This window comes from Podarcis tiliguerta (assembly GCF_965153285.1).
Source record: "Podarcis tiliguerta genome assembly, chromosome: 3".
In the NCBI taxonomy this organism is placed as follows: domain Eukaryota; kingdom Metazoa; phylum Chordata; class Lepidosauria; order Squamata; family Lacertidae; genus Podarcis; species Podarcis tiliguerta.
The window spans coordinates 61,124,674-61,149,092 of NC_139536.1; the positions used below are offsets into that span (position 1 = coordinate 61,124,674).

At 43.2% G+C, this 24,419-nt stretch overlaps 1 protein-coding gene across 3 annotated transcripts; it reads left to right on the forward strand.

Annotated features, from left to right (window-relative positions):
* Positions 1–3,596: 3,596 nt before the first annotated feature.
* On the forward strand, positions 3,597–23,540 carry SLC2A12 (solute carrier family 2 member 12). 3 transcript variants are annotated; one of them, XM_083435016.1, is made up of 8 exons: positions 3,631–3,712; positions 6,335–7,672; positions 8,624–8,770; positions 10,163–10,672; positions 14,337–15,665; positions 18,887–19,009; positions 20,528–20,660; positions 22,337–23,540. In XM_083435016.1, the coding sequence occupies exons 4-8, from the start codon at positions 10,573–10,575 to the stop codon at positions 22,434–22,436; spliced, it is 1,785 nt and encodes a 594-aa protein (XP_083291142.1). In that variant the 5' UTR covers positions 3,631–3,712; positions 6,335–7,672; positions 8,624–8,770; positions 10,163–10,572; the 3' UTR covers positions 22,437–23,540. The 3 variants fall into 3 exon arrangements, with proteins under 3 accessions (XP_083291141.1, XP_083291143.1, XP_083291142.1); XM_083435017.1 differs by lacking the exon at positions 8,624–8,770 and having other exon boundaries at positions 3,607–3,712; positions 6,335–6,441; XM_083435015.1 differs by lacking the exons at positions 6,335–7,672; positions 8,624–8,770 and having other exon boundaries at positions 3,597–3,712.
* The last annotated feature ends 879 nt before the right edge of the window (positions 23,541–24,419 follow it).

Consider the following 24,419-nt stretch of genomic DNA (forward strand, 5'->3'; position numbering starts at 1 on the left):
TTCAGAGCCTGGAAAAGCACAGAGAGCTGAAAGAGGAAGTGGGAAAGAGTGTGACTCTTCCAGTTTCCTCCCTCAGTTCTATTTACTTTTAAAGGGAGAAAAAGGTAATCACCCTCCCCACTTAATGACCAAGGAGACTTAGAGGCTTCATGGGCATCAGAGGAAGACTTGAGAGTGCCATGGTGCCCACAGTGCCACATTGGCAAGCCCTGCATTCACCAAGTAGAAATGTTCTAGGAATCACAAACTGCATTCCATAGCTTTTATGGTCTGAAGATTGCAGTGCACATATATTTATTATTCTGCTTCTTTTGCGTACATTCAAGCTCCAGTTAAATGATCACAGACTGCATCCCATTGCCATTTAACTCCAGTGTTTACTCCCCACACCTTTACACCCATGTGTATATATGCCTGCCAACTGCAGCTTACACTTCATGCATTTGATGAAGCGGGTCTTAATGTACTAAAGCTTGTCCCACATTAAATTTGTCAGCCTCTAGGTTGTCACATGGCTCCTTGCTTTTGCTGCAAGAGAACTAGCACAGTTATCTTTCTGGTTTTTTTCCATCAGTACATTGACTATACTTTTGGCCTCTATAGCAAACAGTAGCAAGTGACAGGACAACGTTACCTGTTAGCATAAGTGCCGAGAGACCAAAGAAAGCTCAGAACACTCAGTTAACACTTGCCAGAGTTTTATTAGAGCCATGCTCTCTATAGAAAACTTTGGACTACTAGCAGAATTTTCTACTGAACGATTTTGTTTTTAAAGTGAAATTTAGATGAATGATGCCACCATGTGGGCTGGGAAAGACATGCGGCCCAGGTTCTTGCTCAGTAAGAATAAATCAGTTTGCATATTTTAATTACAGCAATAATTCAAATAGTTATTATTATTAATACTTACTTACTTACTTACTTACTTACTTACTTACTTACTTACTTACGTGATTTGTATACTGGCCTTCATCCAAAGATCCCAGGGTGGTTCACAACAGAAAAATATAAAATGAGAGCACAAAATACACAATAAAGCAAAAACAAACCAATAACCCCCCTCCCACAAACACAATTAAAAAGCCATAGAATGTTAATCAGCTGAATGCCTGATTGAAGAGAAACATTTTCACTTGGTGCCTAAAGTTATGCAATGAAGGTGCCAGGCAAACCTCCCTGGGGAGAGTATTCCACATACGGGGAGCCACCACAGGAAAAGCCCTGTTTTTGTGTTGCCACTCAACAAAGGGCTTCAGACAATGACTGCAGGGTCTGGGTCAGTAAATATTGTGAAAGCTAAATTAATAATACAAAGCTTTGAAATAAGTCCATAAGGGTACAAAATCTATGCAGATACAGAAAGTGAGATGTTGTTCATTTCTAAGAAAGCAAAAGGCTGTGAGATAATCTCAGAATACTCATGTGATGGCTTATTTGCCTATTAGAAAAACTGACATTGACAGCAATTTATTTTACTGAATTCAAAATCTTTTAAACCTGGTGAAAAAGGAAATCACTTAATCACAATTAATGTGTGTCCAGATAATTCCTGTATACCCAGAAACTTCATTGGATTAAATGAAACTTGCTTCCACATAGGTCTACAGCCCTAGACATTCCACTGGAAGGTGAGAGTAAAATGCAACCTTTGCGTCTATTGGCACAGCCTCCTATAGAAGGAGAACGCCTGACACTAACCGGTGCCTGTTATGCCCTCTTGGTACAATGCTTTCAGCTATCCTCCCTAAATACAGCCAGCATTGCAGGTTTAACTGCTCTGCTTATCTTTTCAGTACATCTAGTCACTTTTTCAATGGCATGAGACCATTTGTGAGGTGCTTTATAGCAGAAAAGATGACAGTTCTGGTATCCAAAAGAGTATTCATCACCTTCTGAATGCCAGTCAACGCACAATCTCCAGATAACTTCAAGCTCTCCGAAAGCTCTGTTTCAATGTCAAAGCCTCTTATGTTTGGCAATCATTAACAGATGTCACTGAGCAATGTAACCATCTACCTGCCTGCCTTCTCCTCTGTAGATTGTACCTTGTGTCTGATGAATGCAATGAACGGGAGAGAGATTGAACCCAACAGAACCCTCCCCACACTCAAAGAACCCTTTGTCAGTCGGAATGGAAGGAGCCTGAGGCCAAAGTATTTGAAGCAAGGCAGTCAGCAGACCTGAACTTTATTGAAGTACTTGCAACAGCATCCCCCCCCCCCCGCCCACGTCTGTGAGAGGCAGGTGAGAGCACCCAGGACAAAAAATAGGCCATGCTTTTATATCCTTCGGTGGTGATCTTACATTTCCCATGTCCTCCCTGTTTGTGCCAGGCCTAGATCATGTACATGTAAGGAAGTATGCCATGGGTTACCTGGGGCTTTGCGGGTGGGTGGTGGGGTTAGGTGGAGTGTGGGGAGATTGCTCCCTCTGAGCACGTCAAAAGGTAAGTATAGTCTAGGTGACTGAGTGAACACGCCGACCCTTTCTTTTCTCCAGTGCACAGAATGACTGGTGGCTGATATTTAACCATAGATTTTCAAGATTTCACAGTTGCCTCAGATAGTCCATGGATGATTGGATACAGAGTAGGCCTTCATCCTCCCAAGAAACATAGTTTACATAAGGAAGTGACAATTACAGAGAAAGGTTGCCATTTCCATTTAGATATTCATTGCACACAAAGTAACAAGCATAAAGTAACACATACAATTTGAAACCTCCTGAGACCTTCAGAAAATGTTTCATAACTACATACAATGTTTTGACACCCAGAATACAGTTTTCATTTGTTACATAGTACATGCAGTTGCTTCTTTCTTTTTCAGATGAGGCACTACGGTTATTTGGGATTTTCTGCCGTCTCGCAGGATAGACCTTGTTACATAGTTCTTATGGTTGCAAACTCGCTTGGAGGGAGAAGCAGGGTTCCAGTCCAGGAACCTCAGGTGGCAAATTCCTCTATCATGTCTAAAGGACTCTAAAATCAGAAACACGGAGGCAGAGGAAAAATCCTCTGTTGGAAAGAGGGTCTCAGATTCCTGACCCAAAAGTCTATGGATGATGTCAGATCAGGACCTAGGAAAGAGCTAGTCCGGGCTTATTATTATTATTACTGCTGCATACATACAATACTGTACATTTAAAGGATCCTGGGAACTGCAGCTGTGTAATGGGGTAAACTACAGTTCTTGGGCTTCTTTGAGGGAAGTGGTGTGCTTTTAATGTCTTCTTCTTTGGCGATCACTCGTAGCCGAGTAAGATTGTCTTGCATAAACACGGTTTAAACAATGAGTCCGTAAGTGACTGTGGAGGACAATTCTGGATCCACACGTCCTTCCACAGTGGGGACATTGGTTCCGGGCGGGAGTTGATCACGGTGCCTTCCTCTTAGCACGTTTCTCCCTTGACACAAGCTTGTGCTTGTCTTATTTGCAAATTGCATTTTTGGCACATTCTAATGGAGGCCAAACACCCTTATACTGCACTGTACCGCATTTCTCCGGCAGGCCTCGTTTTAACTTGGGAGAGAGTCCCGCAGTTTCCCCTCCTGTCAGCAGGGGCCACTCTAGCAGCTGAAAAGAGGCAGCTATAGGAAGGTCGGCCGGCGTCTCCCTGCTTCTCCGCCTTCCTCCCGTCTCACAGCCTCAGGTCAGGGAAAGAAAGGAAACCTTGCAGAAGAGATTGCAGCCTTGCTGCCTGGCAACAGCAGGTAAGCTCATACACCTGGGCGAGCAAAGGGCAGGGGAAAAGGGAAGGCTGGGCTGGAGGGTCTCGGGCAACTGAGAGGACAGATTGTCATTCAGTGTTGGCTTCCAAAAACCCTTGTGGTTGACATTCTTTTTAAAAAAGAAACTATGATTATGTAGAGCCCAAATATGAGAAAACATCTTTCACCAGGACTTTATCAGAAGCGGGACCACTTCAACTCTGAGCTTGTTTTTAATGCCACAGCTCAGTCCTGCTGGAAAATTTAAAGGAAGCTGTAAAAGCATATGCAGTGGTATCTTTCGTTAAAAAGAAAGGGGAAAGGATGTTTTCCAGTTTCCAGGTCGTTTTGTACCACTAAGAAGGCGGTAAAACTCAGTGGCTAAGACTAGAGTGTGAGTGAGGAAGCTCCTGCTTCAGGGCGGCACTTAGCTGTGGCCACATCCTTGGACCACTCTTCATAGAACTGTAGAGTTGGAAGGGACCCCGATTATCTAGTCCAACCCCCTGCAATGCAGCTGTCCCATACGCGGATTGAACCTGCAACCTTGGCATTATCAGCACCACACTCTAACCGAATGAGCTATTTTTCCTCCCGCCCCAGGCTCCTCCACGATGGCTGTGTTTTCCCCCCACTGTCGGAGGCCATATGCCTCTGAACACCGGTTGCTGTGAATCACAAGTGTGGAGAGCACTGCTGCCCTCAGTTCCTGCTTTTGGACTTCTCACAGGCATCTGGTTGGCAACTTTGAGAAAAGGATCCTTGACTAGATGGATCTTTGGCAGACCAAAGCTGTGCTTTCCTTTATGTTCCTGTGTTAGCACCCCCTGTCAACATTGACAACTCACCACAAGACCAAACTAGGGCTGTGTACACATCACTGGCTTAAAACTCAATGATGTTGTTTTTCTCAGCTCGAGCTGAAGCTGGGTTTTTTTTTGGGGGGGGGGGGCGGCGGGGACAGCATTTCATTTTTTAAAATGACACAATACCTATGGACTGTGGTGAACTTTGTGTGTATGCTGTTTCCCAAACAAGCAGTGGGAGTGCACCGGATGCAGAGCAAATGGGAGTGTGTTTGCAGCCTAGATATGACACCAGAAAACCTTTGACTGGTTGCCCTACTTGTTTTTTTGTAATCTCAGTAGCCATTGCATGGGCCACTGAATGTGATCAGGACTGCAATGCTGAGATAAGGGGGAGGGCTAACCCTTTTCCTCCATGCTGTTTGCCAGTGATAACCACCTGTCTACTGAAGCTGATGCTTGTATTTGCCTGATATGGGAAGACGAAGGGAATGGAACAAATAATGTTATGTATGCAAAGTCCTCTGGACACCTGACATGTGATAGGGTTGCTGAGCCTGTGTCCCTCAAGAGGATGTTTGGGTTGGAGTGTTGAAACTCTCATCCAGCAACCTCTTGGAGGGCCACGGGTCCCCTGGCCCTGCTATATGATGTTATTTTTGTGGGGATCTACAACTGGGAATGACCACATCTTTTAAACATAGCATAAGCCTTAGATAGACTAGGTGCTGAGGTAGTCACTTTTACAACCACCACCACCCTGAGATAGATAGATGATAAATAGATGATAGATAGATAGATAGATAGATAGATAGATAGATAGATGATAGATAGATAGATGATAGATAGATGATAGATAGATAGATAGATAGATGATAGATAGATGATAGATAGATGATAGATAGATACTGTAGATAGATAGATAGATGATAGATAGATAGATAGATAGATAGATGATATGTAGATGATAGATAGCTCCCTAATTTCAGGTAGGAAATTTGTTTTAGAAGTCACTGTCAGGACCAGAAATGGTACTGAGGGTATTTTATCAGGCTGAGTGGAATTGAGCACCCAGCATGCATGCACACAGTAATTCACTTTGTAACCACAAAAGCCAATCTTCACATGTCTGGCATCGAAATACAGGACTACTAGGTCAATTTGTATTTCAGAGTTCTGCCAAATATATTTATATTCATTTATGGAAAGCATATTTATCCCACCCTTCAGCTGACAAAAGGCTCACGGAGCACCTCACAAAGCATCTTAAGGGCTGTCACATGGAAGAGGGAACAAGCTTGTTTTCTCCTGCTCTGGAGGGTAGGACTCGAACCAATGGCTTCAGGTTACAAGAAAGGAGATTCTGACTAAACATCAGGAAGAACTTTCTAACAGTAAGAGCTGTTCAACAGCGGAACGGACTCCCTTGGAAGGTGGTGGACTCTCCTGCATGGGAGGTTTTTGAGCAGAGGTTGGATGGGCATCTGTCATGGATGCTCTAGTTGAAATTTCTGCATTGCAGGGAGTTGAACTAGATGACCCCTGGGGTCCTTTCAACTCTATGATTATATATCATTGGGACAGTCCCTGCCTTAGACTTACAAGGCATGGCACAAAAGGAAAAGAAATTGGGAGGGAGGGAGAGAAAACAAACCTAGATGCTGCAGGTGTCCAGCTTAGCCAGTCCTTCAGCACTTGGCATCTGTTACAGTCCTGTTGGAGTGCAGAGCCATGCAGCCTATGGCATAATTTGCATGGCTGATTAGCATGAGGTGATAAATAAGTTGCTGTTTTGTTTATTTTTACACTTCAATTTCAGACGGAAGCTGTAACCGCGCGGCTAAATCCAAGAGTGAAGTACCCATGAAGGGGTTGTGCTGGTGGCCAATGGCAGGATAACTGCAGGGCCCCGCCTCCTCCTTGAAGGTGCCTGCAGGAGCCAGTTGGTACTGTTCTGCTGCTTGTCAATTCGGTACCATATATAGTTATGAAGAAGGGGAGAGATTTGCATTGCAAAGCCTGTTTTATTGCTGTAACAACCTCAGGTTTTATGAGACATATTCACAAGTGCCTTAAGCAGGCATATGTGAAATAGCAAATAGCCCAGTGGCATTTTGAAGACCAATAAATACATTGTTGTGTGAGCTATCATGGGCAAGAGAGTCCTTCATCTGTGGACAGAGAACGTGTTAGATGTTTATGAACACAGATTTGAGGAAGCAGAGAGCCCACCGCTACACAAGAAGAGAAAAAGGAAATATCCCCAAAGCTTGGGTACCTTACATTAATTATCTAACTCAATCACTAGGCATCAATAAAAATTGTCTCAGGTATGCATCTTCTTTGCAGGCTGGTGCTGATAGGTTTAACCTATTTGAATGGTCTGCATCTTTGCTGTTTTCACTGCACAGCTACCCTTCTGGACTGTTAAATTCAAAGGTCAAAGGTGTACACTTAATTTACTAAAGTCAACTCCGCACCTTATGATTGTAGAGACACTAGTGTTGTGCACCAGCAGTTTCTTCAGCAAAACGTGAAGTGCGGCTAATGCATGCTTGCACTTCTTTGAACTTCCTAATTGGGTTCAGGCTTCTAGACATATTTATATCAGTGTTTAAAGAGACAGGTTTCCTCTCAAAATACCAGAATAAAAGCAGTGGGTTTTCTGCAGTAACTGTAACTTGTAGAGATGATGTACATAGCCTGCTGCTTTATAGACGTCAGTTCTGGGATATTGGACGGTACTAATGTTTGTTAACAAGACATTTTGTTCTGTGGGGAGTGCATTGCTCATAAGGTCATATGTCTGTTGAATTCTGAACATAGCTAATTGTTCTTACGATTCCCTCCCACAGAGAAAAAATCTGAAGCGATGTGACCTGCCTTTTGTTGACTGAATGCACGCACTGTGCATTCTGGGTTTATGATACATTCTCTCCAAAGGATTTTCTTTACTGAACAGTGTGGACTTGCCTGTGCTTCCTCTCTTTGTTTGTATGCATTCAGTGCAGCCAGAGCCCTTTCCAGTTCCTTCCTACAGTAGATCGACAACTGCGCATGAATAATATTGATGTCTCAGCTTTTCACCCAACATGGCATGAATGGCTTCCCTCTGAGTTACAGATTATCTGCTGTTGTGTGCAATACTAGTAATAAGGTCACAAACACAATTCTTTTCTTTTGGTGAGCATGAATTCATCAATTTTAAGACAAATGAGCAGTTCCAGTTGCAGCATAGTAGATAGAAATCCATTCAATGTGACTTGTCCCCAATTTATACAAAGAACACATCCTAATAGCTGTGAAAATTCAATTGAGTCAGACTTTGAGAAGCCATAAAAAACAACGAGACCAGAAAGAAGCAGAATTAAGTTCTTCTTCAACAGCTGCTCCTGATTTATTTTGGGGCCTGTTGACTTGACTGGTAATTCCATCACTCTCCTCATCCACTGCTTAACTTTACCAGGAGAGTGCTGCTGTCAACTCCCACATTCACTTCAGCAGCTGATGCTGGATAGCTGCTGGAACCAGAATTTACTGTGTTTAAGTGCAACTTGGGGAAAATCCTAACCCTTGATGATTCCCAGCTGCTTCGACCTGTCCCTAGCTAGCGTTGTGTGCATGCAGCCCCACATTCTGAACTTGGTCATTACTAACTCAGATTGAAGGTAGCGGTAATAGCATACCATAATCAATATTCAGCAGATGACAGGCATGCACAGGACCTGCTCAACTTTCCTCACAGGTGACATTTTCTTGAATGGTTGTGAGAATAGACCTCTAGTACCCCATTACCGTTGTTTGATGTGAGTGTGGCTTCATGCTTTTTGTTGTATTTGCAATCGGGCTGGTAGAAAAGCATATCCCCATTTCTTTCAATGCAAATGAGATGGTGCTATTTTATACTGGATAGCAGAATTCTCATCATTATGATTGGCGGGTGAGTGTGGAGAGAGGACCTGTATAATACAGCACCCCCGGTATAGGAGGGGTAGGAAATGAATTTCTGTGTGTGGTGTTATGCATAATGTTTTGCATAAAGCCCAACCTCAAGGAAATAGGGAGACACTTGGGGGGGGGGCACATAAAATGCCACATTCTATTTCAGCAAACTAAGGAAGAGGAAGGAGCAGAGCTGTTGCATCAGATACTTTGGGATGTTCCAAGTGGGTGCAGAGTTCTTGCCCATCTTACGAAAATGTGCCATCTTCGGTCCAGACTCTTAGATCTTCATTGCTTCACTATCTGGGGATTAGTTGCTCAAGCCTCCTTCTTTCACACTCTGTCAGTCAACACATGGTCAGAGAGACTTTAGTCCTGCAATACTGGTGATCAGATATCAGGGAGCGTGGGCTGGCTGCATGTTATTCCTTTTAGTTCCAAGGAAATGAAGCACCTCGGTTTTTTATGTGTGTCTTTGTCCAGTTTTGTTTTGAAGTGCTGAAATACCAAGCGTCTTGGATAAGTTTAATATCTTATTGCTGTTTCCCCGGTAGCAGTGTTCTTTCTTCAAAGCCAAACATTTGTTTCTCACTCACACCGTTTACAACGGATTCTTACTGCACAGAGGTCATTAAAGACTAATATACTTAGAGAACACAATATTGTAGAAATGATGTAAAAAGGCTGTTTTTAAAGTAAGTACTTACATGGAGTACATTACATTACCTGACATTACTGTGAACTGCCCCAAGACTTCTGGGTATAGGGTGGTATATAAATTCAATAAATAAATTGGCACATGCATCATGTGAACATACCTAAGATCCCTGTCAATAAGGTCTGGGGCATTGGCATTCAGTGTAAGGGACACTGAGCATGTTCTGTGTTCCCATGTTTCTGTAACTGTAAGTGAAAGGCATCAGTCACAACTGTGGAGGAGTGATGGAAATTTGAACCTGTGTGTGTGTGTGTGTGTGTGTGTGTGTACACACATACTAGGGGCTGTGCTTTTGGTCACCCCAACACCCCCTACCACCCCCTGTTAACTCCCTAGAGCTTCCCCATCCCACCCCATGCAACTATTAAGCTTGCTTTTTACCTTCCCAGCCCCTTTTCTGGGAGCCACGTCTGGTCTTCTCTTCTGCAGCCCTCTTTGCACCCGTCTGCACCTTCATGCCTAGCTCCCCACCTCCTTGCCCTCCTTCCATGCAACCCTCCTCGCACACAAACCACCCACCATCCCCGGCTTTCGGGGTCAACCCCATTCCCACACCTCCCCTTCTCGCTCCCATGCTGTGGCCACTGCTGTTGTGAGGTGAGGAGCAGCCACACTAGGGCTCTCCACACATGGATCTCCTTCCACAGAAAGGCTTGCCTTGCTACGACTTGGCCATCTTTTTGCAGCAGGCACAGAACTTTATTTTTTGAAGCTTTTGAGCTTCTCCAGTCTATAAGTATACCTATTTTCCTCTCTCAGGTGGCGGTTCTGTTTTCTCTTTATTGTGGCACAGATGATGATTATTGTTATTGTTATTGTTGTTATTAAAACCTAATTCGTATGCTGAAAGTGATCATTTTTCTTACTTTATTTCTTAATTGCTCATAATGGCACAGTAATGAATACCATCTGTTCTGTGCTTGCTCAGTGCACCACTTCTTGCTGACACAGCAGCCTCTTTTAACTCTTTCTTCTTCTTTTTCACAGATTAAAAAAAAGGAGAAGGGGGAATATGCAGCTTGGAGGAGCGGAAAGCTGTAAGCAAAACCTCTGAAACTCCTGTTGAGCTCTCTGCACAACCCTCTAAGGTCTCCAGCTATTTGTTCAAAGGCAAAAACAATACCTCTGAGCAAAAGCCCTCCCACTTGCTCATGATAGGCTTACCCAAAATAGCAACAGCCTGTGTCACCAAAAAGGGCAAAACCTGCTGGAAGAGAAAAAAAAGTTGCTCCCGGATCCCTCAGTAATTTCCAGATTTCACTTTGCTCCTGTCCCACGCTGCCATGGACAGAAGAGCCAGAGGCACCAGATTTGACAGCAAGGGTGAAACGCTCTCGCTGTAGAGCCTCTTGTCATCGCTGAGAAGTAACCAAGTGGGGAGCTGTTTTTCTACAGCCATGGTACCTGCGCAGGACACAGAGGACCTCAGCCAGCAATGTCAGAATATAGGAGAGGAATGCAGCAAATGCAGCCTGCACAAGCTTCCTGCTCAAACAGGTACAGCCGCATAGTCTGAGTGACAATTGTGCCTGCAGGGCAATAGATGGCGATAGAATGTGACTAAGTCCCAGCAACAATATATACAAGAGCCAAAGGGACAATCTTTTCTTTCTTTCTTTCTTTCTTTCTTTCTTTCTTTCTTTCTTTCTTTCTTTCTAAAATAATCCTTTAGTCTTTAGGCTTTCTAATTACAGTGATACCTCAGGTTAAGAACTTAATTCGTTCTGCAGGTCCGTTCTGAACCTGAAACTGTTCTTAACCTGAGGTACCATTTTAGCTAATGGGGCCTCCCGCTACCCCCACGCCGCCGCTGCGCAATTTATGTTCTCATCCTGAGGTAAAGTTCTCAACCAGAGGTACTTCTTCTGGGCTAGCGGAGTCTGTAACCTGAAGTGTCTAACCCAAGGTGTCTGTAACCTGAAGTACCACTATATTGATGTACAAGGAAGAGCTATTTTTGAACTAACAGTTTTATAATATGTTAGGTATTCATCACATTTATATCTCTGCTTTCAGGGAACTAGGGGAAGTAAACACACAGGACCCCAGTGATCTCATTTATTTTCTCAGCATCACTGAGGTGTACTTAAGAGATGGTGGCTAGTTGGGACTTTGAAAAGCCTTTTGGCTTCTGGCTTTTCTTATGGGGCTTGCAATTTTTATTTGTTTTTTTATAAATTTCTATACCCTTATTTTGCAGCTCCGTCGCATTGGAGCACCACTGTTGCCTATGATGGCTGCTGGCTGGTTGGGTTGTGCTGTGAAAACAAGTCATTAGACCAATGTTTCCCAAACTTAGGTCTCCAGCTGTTTTTGGACTACAGCTCCCATCATCCCTAGCTAGCATGACCAGTGGTCAGGGATGATGGGAACTGTAGTCCAACAGCTACAGACCCAAGTTTGGGAAACTCTGCTCTAGACTTTATAGAATATGCTTCTCTTCCATGTTTCACCAGTGATTTTGGCTTTGGTTTCTAAGCACACCAAGAGCAGTGTAGCTATTTCTAGATTTTTTATTTATTTTAAATTTTTTAAAAAGAACCTTAGCGTCAGTGTTGCTTCAGTTTGTTTATCCCACATGTTGTTCATTCTTGGTCTTTCACTGACTTCCAAGCTGTCGAGTTCCAAAAGTAACACAAAACAGCTACATGGGGTAAATACATTCACACAGAATGTACTGGTGCTGAATAAGGAAAAGATTATACTTTAATCCACTGATCTTGGGGCCTTTTCATTGGACAACTGAAAGTGAATTTTAAGTGCTAAACTTTTTCAGTGCCTGCTCACACTTTTGTGTGTTTCTTATACATACAGAAAGTAGTTTTAAAACAAAATTAGCCGTGGATTTATAAAGTGCACTCTCTTAAAGGACATTTTACAATGCACACAATTGCTAATAGGAACATGGCTGAATGGCAGTCAACCTGTAAAATACTTTATGCAGTAAGAACACTGGGTGCTGCCTTTCACCAAGTCAGACAATTGGTACATCAAGCTAAGTACTGTCTATGTTGACTGGTAGTGACACCAGGATTTCAGACATGGGTCTTTTCCTGTTTCCGACCTGGAAATGCAAGGTATCTGATCTGGGATCTACTGCATGAAAAACATGTGTTCTCTAGCTGAGCTACAGCCCTTTACCTGAAGGAGACCTATGTTACTTTGAACAAATCCATTGTGGGTGGAATAGAGTAGAGCAAAAACACAGCTCGCTGACTAACTTGATCACGGAACAGCAACGCTCCCAGCCTGTTGCGGCTCCTACTTGTCAGTTATAATTCTTGTAAGGGCTTATGCATCAAGATGCATTTTAATTATAACATTGTGGTTTTGTAAGGAGAAATCTTGAGAGTTTTAATGGTCCAATGAAAAGCTCAGGTGTGATGTTTTGTATGATGGTTAGCAGAGATTTAGGTTTGTTGCAACAAGTCCTTTACTTGTTTTTATAAATGGGTTGTTTCATTATATTTAGCAATTATGTGTATATTATCAGAATAAGTTCTTTGCTGTTTTGTTTTGTTTTTTGTTTCAGTTCATTACGTAGTTTTATCCTGCATTTTATTCTGTGAACTGCCCTGGGCTCTTATAAGGAAGGGTGGTCTATAAATCTAATAAATAAATAGGTTACTGTTAAATTGCTTTTTCTTCCCTTCTCCTTTTCACTACCACTTTGAGGCTTTGCCTCTTTCTTTTATCTTTTCTGCTTTCTTGTGCTTGGTGATGCCCCCACCCCCTTTCCCTTTCATAACTTCTGACCCACCGATCCAAATGCAGCCCACCTGCCATGAGAAACAGCCCACCAGATATTCGGCAAATCTCTTCTTGTTGCCTGTCTGAGATTGCCAAAAGAAGGAGTGTAAGGAGGTTGTCAGGCCACAATGCACTGTTGTACACCTGATAGGCCACAATGTGTCTGCAGGGTGGTCCCACTTTGTGAGGTTGGGATCCGGGCAGGGCGACATGAGAAAGATGCAACAACTACGTGCCCTTTGGTCCAAGCCCCTTGGGGAGGGGGAGGCTGTGATCAAAGGGCGCACAGCATCCTTCTCATGCCACCCTCCTCAAGCCGCTTTGTGAGGCTAGGATTTGATCAGATCCCAACCTCGCAAAGTGGTGCAGGGCTGGCTCAAAGAGGGGGATATGAGCATCTCTCCCCAGAAAATGCGCCTGAGGCAATTGCCCCAGCATTTCCACCCCCATTCCACCCCCGTTATCCTATCTAGTAGTCAGCCTACATTCCATGACCAGAGCATGCTCAGTTCTCACAGCAACACCCCCCCCCTTCCCCAGAGGATTTTTCCTGAAGCTTTATATATAAAGTTATACACTTCTGCAAACCTTGGGTCCCCCCCCAAGTCTGTCAGTAGTCTTCTTATTGTATGCGTCTGGTGCCTTTTTGGCTGCGTTAGTTATGGCACTCACAGCCTGAATTTTGCAAACAGAGGGAGTGCTGTTTAATTAACCTGTGGAATTATCCAGCCCAAGACACGACCATGGCAACCAACAGGATTTAGGCACATGATTCAGAACTATTAATCATAATAACTGAACTAAACCTGGCTTTTAGGAAGAAACAACATGAGATCCATGATTTTTCAGAGCCACCTTACTTGAAACTGAATGTAGTTCTAAATGGGCCATGCTATGGCCCACAATGCAATTTTAATTTTATTTATTTATTATTTAAGCATTTATATCTTGCCTTCTTTTTGGCCTCAAGCCTGGCTTACAATAAAAATTAAAACACATGTGTGCTAAGTACAAAAACAAAACCATAAAAGCAGTAATTAAAAAACCATTGAGAAAACAAGCTGGCCGAGCTGATCTTAAAATTACAGTATGAGTACAAATTTAAATAAGTCAAGGATTACATGATCAGTTGGGCTCAGAACATGGGGAATAACTACAAAAGCAAGCATGTGAGTATTTAGGGACACTCAGACATATACCCTCTTTTTAAAATATGAAGCTTAAGTAGTTATTATTAGCAAACTAACTATACAATTCTAATCACTGGAAGTATCAGAAACAAAGATCTGGGTTGTTTTTTCATCATCTTGGATGGAAATTTCATCTCTGTTGGCTTAAGAATCTTGGGCAAAGATATGGTTTCTGAAAATACTGAACTAAAGCTGAACATTTCTATAAACTTTATTTCCAGGATTCGGAATGCTCACTCTTCTATCATCTGGCATTGCTGCTATCAGTGGCCTTCTGATGGGTTATGAATTTGGAGTTATCTCTGGAGCTCTTCTTCAGCTAACTAGCATCCTAGTCCTTTCATGCCGACAACAGGAGATAGTTGTAAGTGCTCTTCTCATTGGTGCCTTTCTTGCTTCGTTGACTGGTGGGATCCTGATTGACAAATATGGGAGGCGAGTTGCCATTATGCTGGCATCTGGGTTACTTGTACTGGGAAGTCTAGTGCTGATACTCTTTGCCTCATACGGACTCCTCATAATAGGGCGGATTGTGATAGGGGTTTCCATTTCACTCTCCTCAACCGCAACTTGTGTGTATATCGCAGAGATTGCCCCGCAGCACAGAAGAGGCTTGCTTGTGTCTTTGAATGAGCTCATGATTGTGGTGGGCATACTTTTTGCCTATGTTTCAAATTATGCCTTTGCCAGTGTTTCCCATGGCTGGAAGTACATGTTTGGCCTGGTCATCCCATTGGGGATTCTGCAAGCTATCGCTTTGTATTTCCTTCTGCCAAGTCCTCGTTTTCTCGTTATGAAAGGCTTTGACGAAGCTGCCAGCCAAGTGCTTGGAAAACTCAGGACAACCGCAGACACCACCAAAGAACTTGCTATGATCAAATCTTCCTTGAAAGATGAGCACCAGTACCGTTTTTGGGATCTGTTCCATTCAAAAGACAATATGAGGACTCGGATGCTGATCGGAATCACTCTAGTGTTTTTTGTGCAAACAACAGGACAGCCTAACATCTTGTTTTATGCCTCCACTGTTTTGAAAGCAGTTGGGTTTCAGAGCAATCAGGCAGCTAGTTTGGCCTCTACTGGTGTTGGAGTGGTCAAAGTGGTCAGTACAATCCCAGCCACCCTTTTTGTTGACCAAATAGGAAGCAAGACGTTTCTTATTATTGGCTCATCCCTCATGTCTGTGTCATTGTTCACCATGGGATTGATCACGCTTAATATACATGTGAATGCCACTGCTGTCTGTAGAAACCAGTCCTGGGAAGATGCCACATTCCACGGAGTGGGACAATTGACCTCCACAAATGAAACTCTTGAGGAGCAATTTGCTAGCCTGGCTTCATCCAGCACAGTTTCACAACGGAAGGCTGACATTTCTAATACGGAAAGGTGGAACAAGACCATGTCAGTGGGAGGCAGAGTCCCCGACACAAGCCACACAGATTCTCAGGTAGCAACAGAAGCAATGGAAGTTCGATCAGCTCTGAAATGGCTCTCTCTGGCCTGCTTGCTTGTTTACATTGCTGCTTTCTCCATAGGACTTGGACCAAGTAAGTGTTTTTCAATTTATTTATTGCAAGTTGTTTTGACTGATAAGTAAGAAGAGACCACAGTGTCTATGGGTAGGAGTGGCTTGCTGGGTGGGACATGGGCTCTGTTAGGCTCATCCACATGTCTTCTTGCCATACCACATTCCCCTGGGAAAACCCACTCTTTACTGCTGAATTGGAGCAAATGTCAATTGGGTTTACAGCAGATTGAGGTTTGCTCCAATTCAGTGGTAGAGAGCAGGTTTTCCTGTGGGGAAATGGCAGGGCAAATGGGATGGAACAAGCAGAAAACCTCTCAGACCAAGGTTTCCTGGGAACAGGGCAAGTGGAAGTGTGGGCGAGCCCAATCTGCTAGCTTCCTGGCAGGTGAGTTGCTCTTGCTTACTGGAAGGGAAAGGGGAAAGGGCCAGCATGGTACAAGCACAGCAGAGGAGCAAATCAGTCAAGCCCCTTCTGTGTATAGGACTTTCGTCTCAAGCATCTGTGTAATGCCTGAAGTTTAAGAAATAAAGATACCTATTCTGAGCTTTACTTTTCAGTGCCTTGTTTTGGGACTACAGCTCCCACCATCCCTGACCACTGGTCCTGTTAGCTAGGGATGATGGGAGTTGTAGTCCCAAAACATCTGGAGGGCTGAGTTTGCCTATGCCTGTATTTGGCTCTCTTTTCCCCACCCCTATTGCTTGGGGAATAATCCCTTTTACTTATCGTCCCTCAGCTTGCACCACTTCTTAATCATGCATTTCTTTCAGAGGCTTTCATATCCCATGCCTCATTCATTTCTAAGCTGTAAATCTGTCTGATCTCCACCCCCCCATAATGCGTACCTTTGTAACCCAATAAACCATTTCAAGTACTTTGAACTCTACTTTTTGAAAGAAACACACACACATACACCACTTTCCTTTAATAGTCTTGAAGCTGCTAGACAGAGAAGAAGAAAAGTCAGAAAACCAAGTTAATTCTTTGCTATATTGTTTAGATTACAGCCACATAGCTGCACCTGTTACAGTGGCAAGGGTTAAGGTCAAAAAGGAAAGTTCTTAAATGAATTTCTCAGGTATATGTGCTCAGGAGAAAACAGTATGTATTGTCCCTTATCTGCAAACATGCATAACTCAGTGAAGTTAATGGAGCTGGGAAGTCTGGAGTCTTTAGCTCTGGCTCAGTGCCTGTTTCAGAGGTAGTCCTCTCCTCCAAGGTCAGATGCACACTCTGCAGAGGCCTGTTTGGAATATAGCTTGGATGCCCACAATAAGAAGCCAGAGGGTTTCACATAAGAGCTGAAACAGAGCAAGTTTTGTTCATCAGACCAAAGACTCTAAGCTACTTTATTTTCATATCATCAGCCACAGCGAAAGCCTTCCATAACTTGCCTCCCAAAGAGGTTATTTCCTGCATTCCATCCACATTTAATCTGCCAGAGTACTATTATGATAACTGTACAGTTTAACTCTTAAACCCAAACTTATCAATCATTATCAGTGAGGAACTTCAACCAGATATTGGAATGTTGTCCTTTAAGGCAGGGGGTGGGCAGGGGTCAGTCTAATCCTATTCTGAAATGTAGCTTCTTCAATGAATGGGCATGGGAAGCTAACCACTGTGCCAGATAGAGTGCTTCAAATTCTTCAGTTGAGAAAAGAGAGATGGAGATTTTGAGATTTTCAGCTGCCAATTTAAAAAGCTGTCACCTGGGTACTGCTATCGCCCAAGTGGAAATATCCCTTTGGGTTCTTGCTGCTTCCTGGCAGAAGGAAAATAGTTTTATAACAATGCAAGGAGATGCTGAAACAGAAGAACTGAAACTTTGGGATGATGTTATCTGAAAGACTGCTGCCTCCCTTACAAACCTGGCTGTCATTTATAGATCATCTTTAGAGGCCCTGTACACAGGTCCACCATTGGTTCATCTGATATGTTGTTCTAGGAAGCAGGCCTGTTCAGTGGCAGCCCCATATCTTTGGAATGGTCTCCCAGAGAAGCAGGGAGATGGTGGATAGCTCAGTTGGTAGAGCATGAGACTCTTAATCTCAGGGTTGTGGGTTTGAGCCCCATGTGGGGCAATTGATTCTTGTGTTGCCAGGGGTTGGACTAGATGACCCTCAGAGTCCCTTCCAACTCTACAGTTCAACAGTGCTAAGTACATATCCCCACTTTGGCCAGACATTTTAAACACTTGTATTTCAAACCGCATTTTCACAAAACAGTTATGTTGGGCTTTTAAATTGCTGCTGTTTTTCCGTTGTAAAGTTGGATTGCAGTAGATTAATAAAAAAATTTAAAATGTTTTCATTCTGCTTTGCCGCTTCCTTGGGAGGGCTTTGCCGTCAAAGACAGCATACAAATGTCTTAAGTATATTTCCCAGCTACCTGAGGCCTTTTAATTAGAGACATTAGAAATGGAAGCTGTGGTTGCTTTCCGATTTGTTTATTGAGCATCCCTCCTATTTGCACGAAGTCTGCATGGAGATTATACTTCTCTGGCTGTTTACTGAGCAATGATTTGTGATGAGGTTATACAACAGTGGGTAAAATGACTGTTATCCCTCTCTTCCCAGTACATTTTGCCGTAACTTTCCTTACCGCAAGAAGTCCAGTTTGGAAGAGTACCAAGTCAGCTATAATTGTGCAACTATAATTTGCCACTTGTATCCCACCCACAACATATTGACAGTCTGGAAGCACCTGTGACCCTCGGAATGAAAATAATGTGTTCTTCCATGACTTTGAATCGCAGAATTGTAGAGTTGGAAGGGACCCTGAGGATAATCTTGTCCAAAACTTTGCAGTGCAGGAATACGCAGCTGTCCCATACGGGGATCAAACCTGCAACCTTGACGTTATCAGCACCATGCTCTAACCAACTGAGCTATCCAGGCTTCCCCATCCATGGTCACATGCAGCCCCCTGGCCCAATACCTTTGAGGTGGTTTTGCTTTAGTATGCTGAACTAGGTGCAGCAAGAAGGTCAGTACAATACTGGGGAGAGACAAGCAGGAGCGTAGCCCTGATTCTGTATTGTGTGCCCTACAGCTTATATCAAGGAATACCCAAAACTCCCACTGGCTTTGCTGCTTCTGGCACCTGTGCCCCCCCCCCCACCGTTGCCCAATTTAGTGGAATGAGGGACCATAGGATCAGGACAGGGGTTTGCAAAGGTAGACTAGATGAGCCTTACATAACACCGCACACTGTTACGTTTGTATTTTTAATTTCAGTGTCCTGGCTGGTACTGAGTGAAATATTTCCCGGTGGGATCAGAGGAAGAGCGATGGCTCTAACCTCCAGCATGAACTGGGGTGTTAATCTTCTAATCTCCTCAACCTTTTTGACTACAACAGGTAAAGCTGGCATGAGTAAGGGTGAGCATAATGGGTCACCACAACTTAAAATGCAGTATTAAGAAGAGTGTTTAAATCACAAGAATAAGGTTGGCTTCAAATTTTGCATGTGTGTAAGACCAGGGGTTGTGAAAGTTTGCCCAAAATACACGCAAAGTATATTTCCCGTAATATAATGTGTTTTTATATCTTATTTTCATATATATGCATTTAAAGGCACATTTTATGCATATATTACTTGGCTGGAGAACTGCACTGCAACATTTAGAAAGCACAATTTTTGTAGAATGGCTGTTTCTTCTGGTTCGCTTATTATTTCAGAAAGCACGAATTAGGTAGATTCACCTTCGATATGAACTGAATCTAGTTTCCCCCCCCCCCCATCCCTAGTTAGGCTTTAGCTGACTAAGGGGTAAAGGTACCCCTGCCCGTACGGGCCAGTCTTGCCAGATTCTAGGGTTGTGCGCTCATCTCACTCTATAGGCCGGGAGCCAGCGCTGTCCGCAGACACTTCCGGGTCACGTGGCCAGCGTGACAAGCTGCATCTGGCGAGCCAGCGCAGCACACGGAACGCCGTTTACCTTCCCACTAGTAAGCGGTCCCTATTTATCTACTTGCACCCGAAGGTGCTTTCGAATTGCTAGGTTGGCAGGCGCTGGGACCGAACGACGGGAGCGCACCCCACCGCAGGGATTCGAACCGCCGACCAAGTCCTAGGCGCTGAGGCTTTTACCCACAGGGCTGGGTTTCCCCAGCCACTGGGCGGCTCCCAACAGAATATTAAAAACACAATAAAACATCAAACATTAAAAGCTGCCCTAAACAGGGTTGCCTCCAGATGTCTTCAAAAGTCATATCTGAAATGTTCTTTTAAAATCTCCTCACAAAGCATTGATAAATATTTCAACTCTCCCCTAAAGACTATTTTACAAAATGGCACCCGATTTTCACCGTTTGGGTGCAACTGTGAACCTAGTTCTCTTAATGTTGAAGGAAGCAATAGGTTTGGCTCCTTCCTAACCTCTAAGCCCTTGCTCCCTTCATCCACCGCTATAACATTGCTGCTTCTGCACTCAGTGAACCAACATTTCTTAGCTGACATTTTTTCTGAGGAAAAACTGTTGGGAGAATTTCAAAATCCCACCCTTTGGCCCATTTCTCTAAGGTTGTTGTGACTCAACCATTGCATGAGAGACAACGCATTCATGCACAACAGCATGTCTGCGAAACGAAACTCATTTAATGAACGATTTTGTTGCTGCTATTTATTCATGCACCTGTGACATTTTGGGAGGAGGCAGGGGACTGAGCAGTGGCCGATGGCCCGTCCTTTCTGGCCATTGCCCATGCTTGCTGGAGCTGATGTTCAGCAACATCTGGAAAGCCACAGACCCCCCCCCCCCCGCTCTGCTGACCTGGACTGAGAACAAGGTTCCTAAAATAACTAACTATTTATTTACTATAACTATTTACTATTTACTATTTACTATAACTATTTATTTTTTAAAAAATTCTTAGATCTCATTGGTTTACCATGGGTCTATTTTGTTTATGCCATGATGAGCCTGGCAGCATTGGCGTTTGTCGTCTTCTTCATCCCCGAGACAAAAGGATGTTCCCTAGAGCAGATATCCATGAAGCTGGCAAAACAGTATGTATGGAAGTTACGGTGTTTTTAACAGAATTCTAGTAAATGGCAGTGTGAAAAACGGCACATCCTTCCTCATGAGGTTACAAATGCTCTTGGAAGTAAAAGCTGCCATCTAGTGGGCTTGTATTGTGTCACACTTGGCAGCAGCTGAAGAAGAAGAAGATTTTGGATTTGATATCCCGCTTTATCACTGCCCTAAGGAGTCTCAAAGCGGCTAACATTCTCCTTTCTCTTCCTCCCCCACAACAAACACTCTGTGAGGTGAGTGGGGCTGAGAGACTTCAGAGAAGTGTGACTGGCCCAAGGTCACCCAGCAGCTGCATGTGGAGGAGCGGGGACACGAACCCGGTTCCCCAGATTATGAGACTACCACTCTTAACCACTACACCACACTGGCTGAAGGGAACCCAGAGCTCACTAACACCATTCCTGATGGTTTGTATTCTGTGTGGGCTCAGTACCTATATGCAAGCTTTCCATAGAGCAGGGCAGTCTATACTGTGGCTTCATTATTAATAAATCCTACATGGAGAGGCCACACTGAGCCCAATTCTGTGAGCTTTAACAAAGCCAGGTAAGGTATTGTTACATAGCCGGGGGGGGGGGGTGCAGCTGCCCCCCTCATCAATAAAAATAAATAAAAATGCATAGCAAACTGAGGTTCTGCCCCTCCTGACAAAAATCCTGGCTACATCCATGGCTTTTGAGGATCTTTGTGAATCAATGTGTTGTTTTAATAGCAGAATTCACACCTCAGCTAATGCTGATATATAGTATTTTTTATTCCTAACTCACTTGTAAGGTCAGCCAGGTAATATATCCATAGTAATTTTATAGCTGGGGTGGGAAGTTAGCATTGAAAAACACTCTTGCAGCCTTGTTTCTTTTACATTTTCTCTTACATAAAAAATACTATTTTTATATAAAAAATACTATTATTTGTCTAAATTCCCTGTTCAGAATACAGTGGTACCTCTGGTTACAGATGCTTCAGGTTACAGACTCTGCTAACCCAAAAATAGTACTTTGGGTTAAGAACTTTGCTTCAGGATGAGAACAGAAATCGCACAGCGGCGGCACGGCAGCAGCAGCAGGAGGCTCCATTAGCTAAAGTGGTACCTCAGTTTAAGAACAGTTTCGGGTTAAGAACGGACCTCCGGAACAAATTAAGTTCTTAACTCGAAGTACCACTGTAGGAGTTTGAGAAATTGCCTTTAAAAATATTTTCACCTGCTCTTTGTAAATGGTATCTGTCTCTTCATCAGTGTGTTCTTTGCAAAAACTAGGAGAAATCCAAATTCTGTAAAATTTGGAACAATGCATATAAATTGATGTTATGTATGCAAAGAAAATGCGGATTTGTACTATTTGCATGATTTATACACTTCAAAACAAGCATCGCGTTTCATCTTTTAACAAGCAGTTGTCTGTCGCATGATGGTTGTCAGACCATATCTGATGACAAGTGTGAAGTTGACAAAATTCCATTTAATGTTAAAACTTTTTTAAAAATACAGAATAAAAAAATCTAAACCACACCGGTCTAAGGTGGCAAAGACCCATGCTAACCACAACTCAATTAGCTCCAAAAGCACAACTGCCAATGTTGCCTGTAAGGGATAGAAATTCTTATAGTAAAAATATATTGCCCTGATCCCGCCTCCCTTTTCTTCCAGAAAGTATGCAACAAGTACTCAGTGCTGGAGGGGCCGACGCCAGGATCAACTGATGCCTATAGAACTTCCCAGCAAAGAGACCCATGAACAATTCTACTAAGGCAGGATGGTGCACAAAACCCACATCAATATATTTTTTAAAGGTTGACAAAATGGTAGAATACTCAGAAATGCTGGCAGTACTTCCATATGCATATTCTTCTACTACAAATAAGCTTTTCTGTATTTTTTGGTTCAATGGACTCTGTAAAAGGTTCTTCACGATGTAACGCACAAATCTCTCAAATATCACATTATGCTAGGTGAACGGGATATACCAGAGAGAATCTTCCACCAGTGGTTTAGAGCTTGTAAATCTGACCAAAATGTGGGTATTTGTTGTTATTATTATGTGATGGGTTGTTTTTATTGTTTTTTTATGCTACAACTCACCCAGGAACCTTATGATGGATAGACAAGAATAGTAATGATCATGATAGTAATATACCAGGCATGGGCAAACTCAGCCCTCCAGATGTTTTTGAGACTACAATTCCCATCATCCCTGACCACTGGTCCTGCTAGCTAGGGATCATGGGAGTTGTAGGCCAAAAACATTCGGAGGGCCGAGGCCAAGGAAGCCTGGTTTAGCATAATGACCAAACTAAAGCACAGCAGCCAAACCATGGTTTTGTGTTAAATGAATGAGCCTGCTCGACCACTTCTCTCTCCTCCAGCACATCAGTGAACCGAGAAGCATATGCTTTCTAGTTTGAACGCACCACAAACTAACCAGTGTGGCCCTGTTAGGTTGCAACAGGAAACTCTGATTAGTTTAAAGGAGAAAGCAGAAGTTTCCATAGCGCAGGAGGGGAGGAAATGCATAAGCACTAAAGTAGGAGGTCCTCAACAGGCCTTTCTGCTGTTTCTTGAAAGACTATGCACACTTGAATTTTAGCAAATCTCAGGCATAGGGGGTTACAGCAGGAATGGCTAGCCTGTGGCTTTGCAGCTCCCACCATCCCTGACCATTGGGCAATTCTGCCTGGGGCTTATGGAAGTGATGAATCCAAAATGATCTGGAAGGTCACAGATTACTTACCCCTGGGCTACAACTTCTCTAGCAAATATCAAGAATGATAAAGTATACTTCCATGATGGCATAGGCAGATCACTCTTAAAATAATTATTTGTGATTACTCATAAAAGAATTATAGTTTAACAACTACTGTCGTGTTCAATGACTGCTGCGTCAACCATTAAGCTGTATTTTCAAGCTATTTTTAAAACTTCAGTAGGGAAGCAACATCTATGGCCTAGCAGCCTTGAAAGACCTGATCCCCTTCTATCTTAAGTAGGAAGTAGTCAAAACAGATAGAATTGCAGTATTGTAGAGTGCAGGAATATTTTGCCCATGACCCTGAGATTAAGAGTCTCATGCTGTACTGACTGAGCCATCACAGCTGTTCAAGTGTACTTGAAACACTACATGTATAGCAGATATAGAACATGGCTCAGTAAAATGTATGAATCAGCCTGTAATTGATTGCTGTTGCTCACCATCCTTGTGCCCCCACCAATCTGCTAGTCCATGAAAGTTAATACGGTAAGCATAATTTGATTCAGAAGCATCTTCACTTGCCACAGGTGGGTTCTTAAGAATACATTTTAAAAAACGCAAGAAAGACCCTCTATTTTCATGACAAGTTTGGTTTCCCAGTGTTTTGTTTTCTTAACAGTTGTGTACAGAAAAGGGTGACAGGAACTAATGTGGTTGGCTTGTAATGCCTTGGTTATTCAGTTGTCTTGAAAACGCAGTGACAGGATACCTCCAGCCTTCCTCCTAAGGTTGGAGCAGATGAGAGGGTGGCAACCACTCTATCCTACAGCTCCTCAACTCACCTCCCAAGCAGGCTGCTCATCGGCAGAAATGTTCTTTTTATAAATTTTGGTACTTTTATTTAAGTACCAAAATTTATAAAGTTTTAGCAAAACACATACCGTAAGGCTGCAAGTTGCACTCGCTTGGCTTATGAGATCACAACTTTACTTGGGGGTGTGGGGAATAAATAAATGGAAAGCCTGGAAAACCCACCATTCTCTG

Bases quoted from the DNA above. Each gene is read 5' to 3' on its own strand.
- SLC2A12 (XM_083435015.1), top strand. From the start codon at position 10,573: ATGGTACCTGCGCAGGACACAGAGGACCTCAGCCAGCAATGTCAGAAT. The intron at 10,673-14,336 runs GTACAGCCGCAT...CTTTATTTCCAG, and splicing joins CAAGCTTCCTGCTCAAACAG to GATTCGGAATGCTCACTCTT. The intron at 15,666-18,886 runs GTAAGTGTTTTT...TTTTAATTTCAG, and splicing joins CTCCATAGGACTTGGACCAA to TGTCCTGGCTGGTACTGAGT.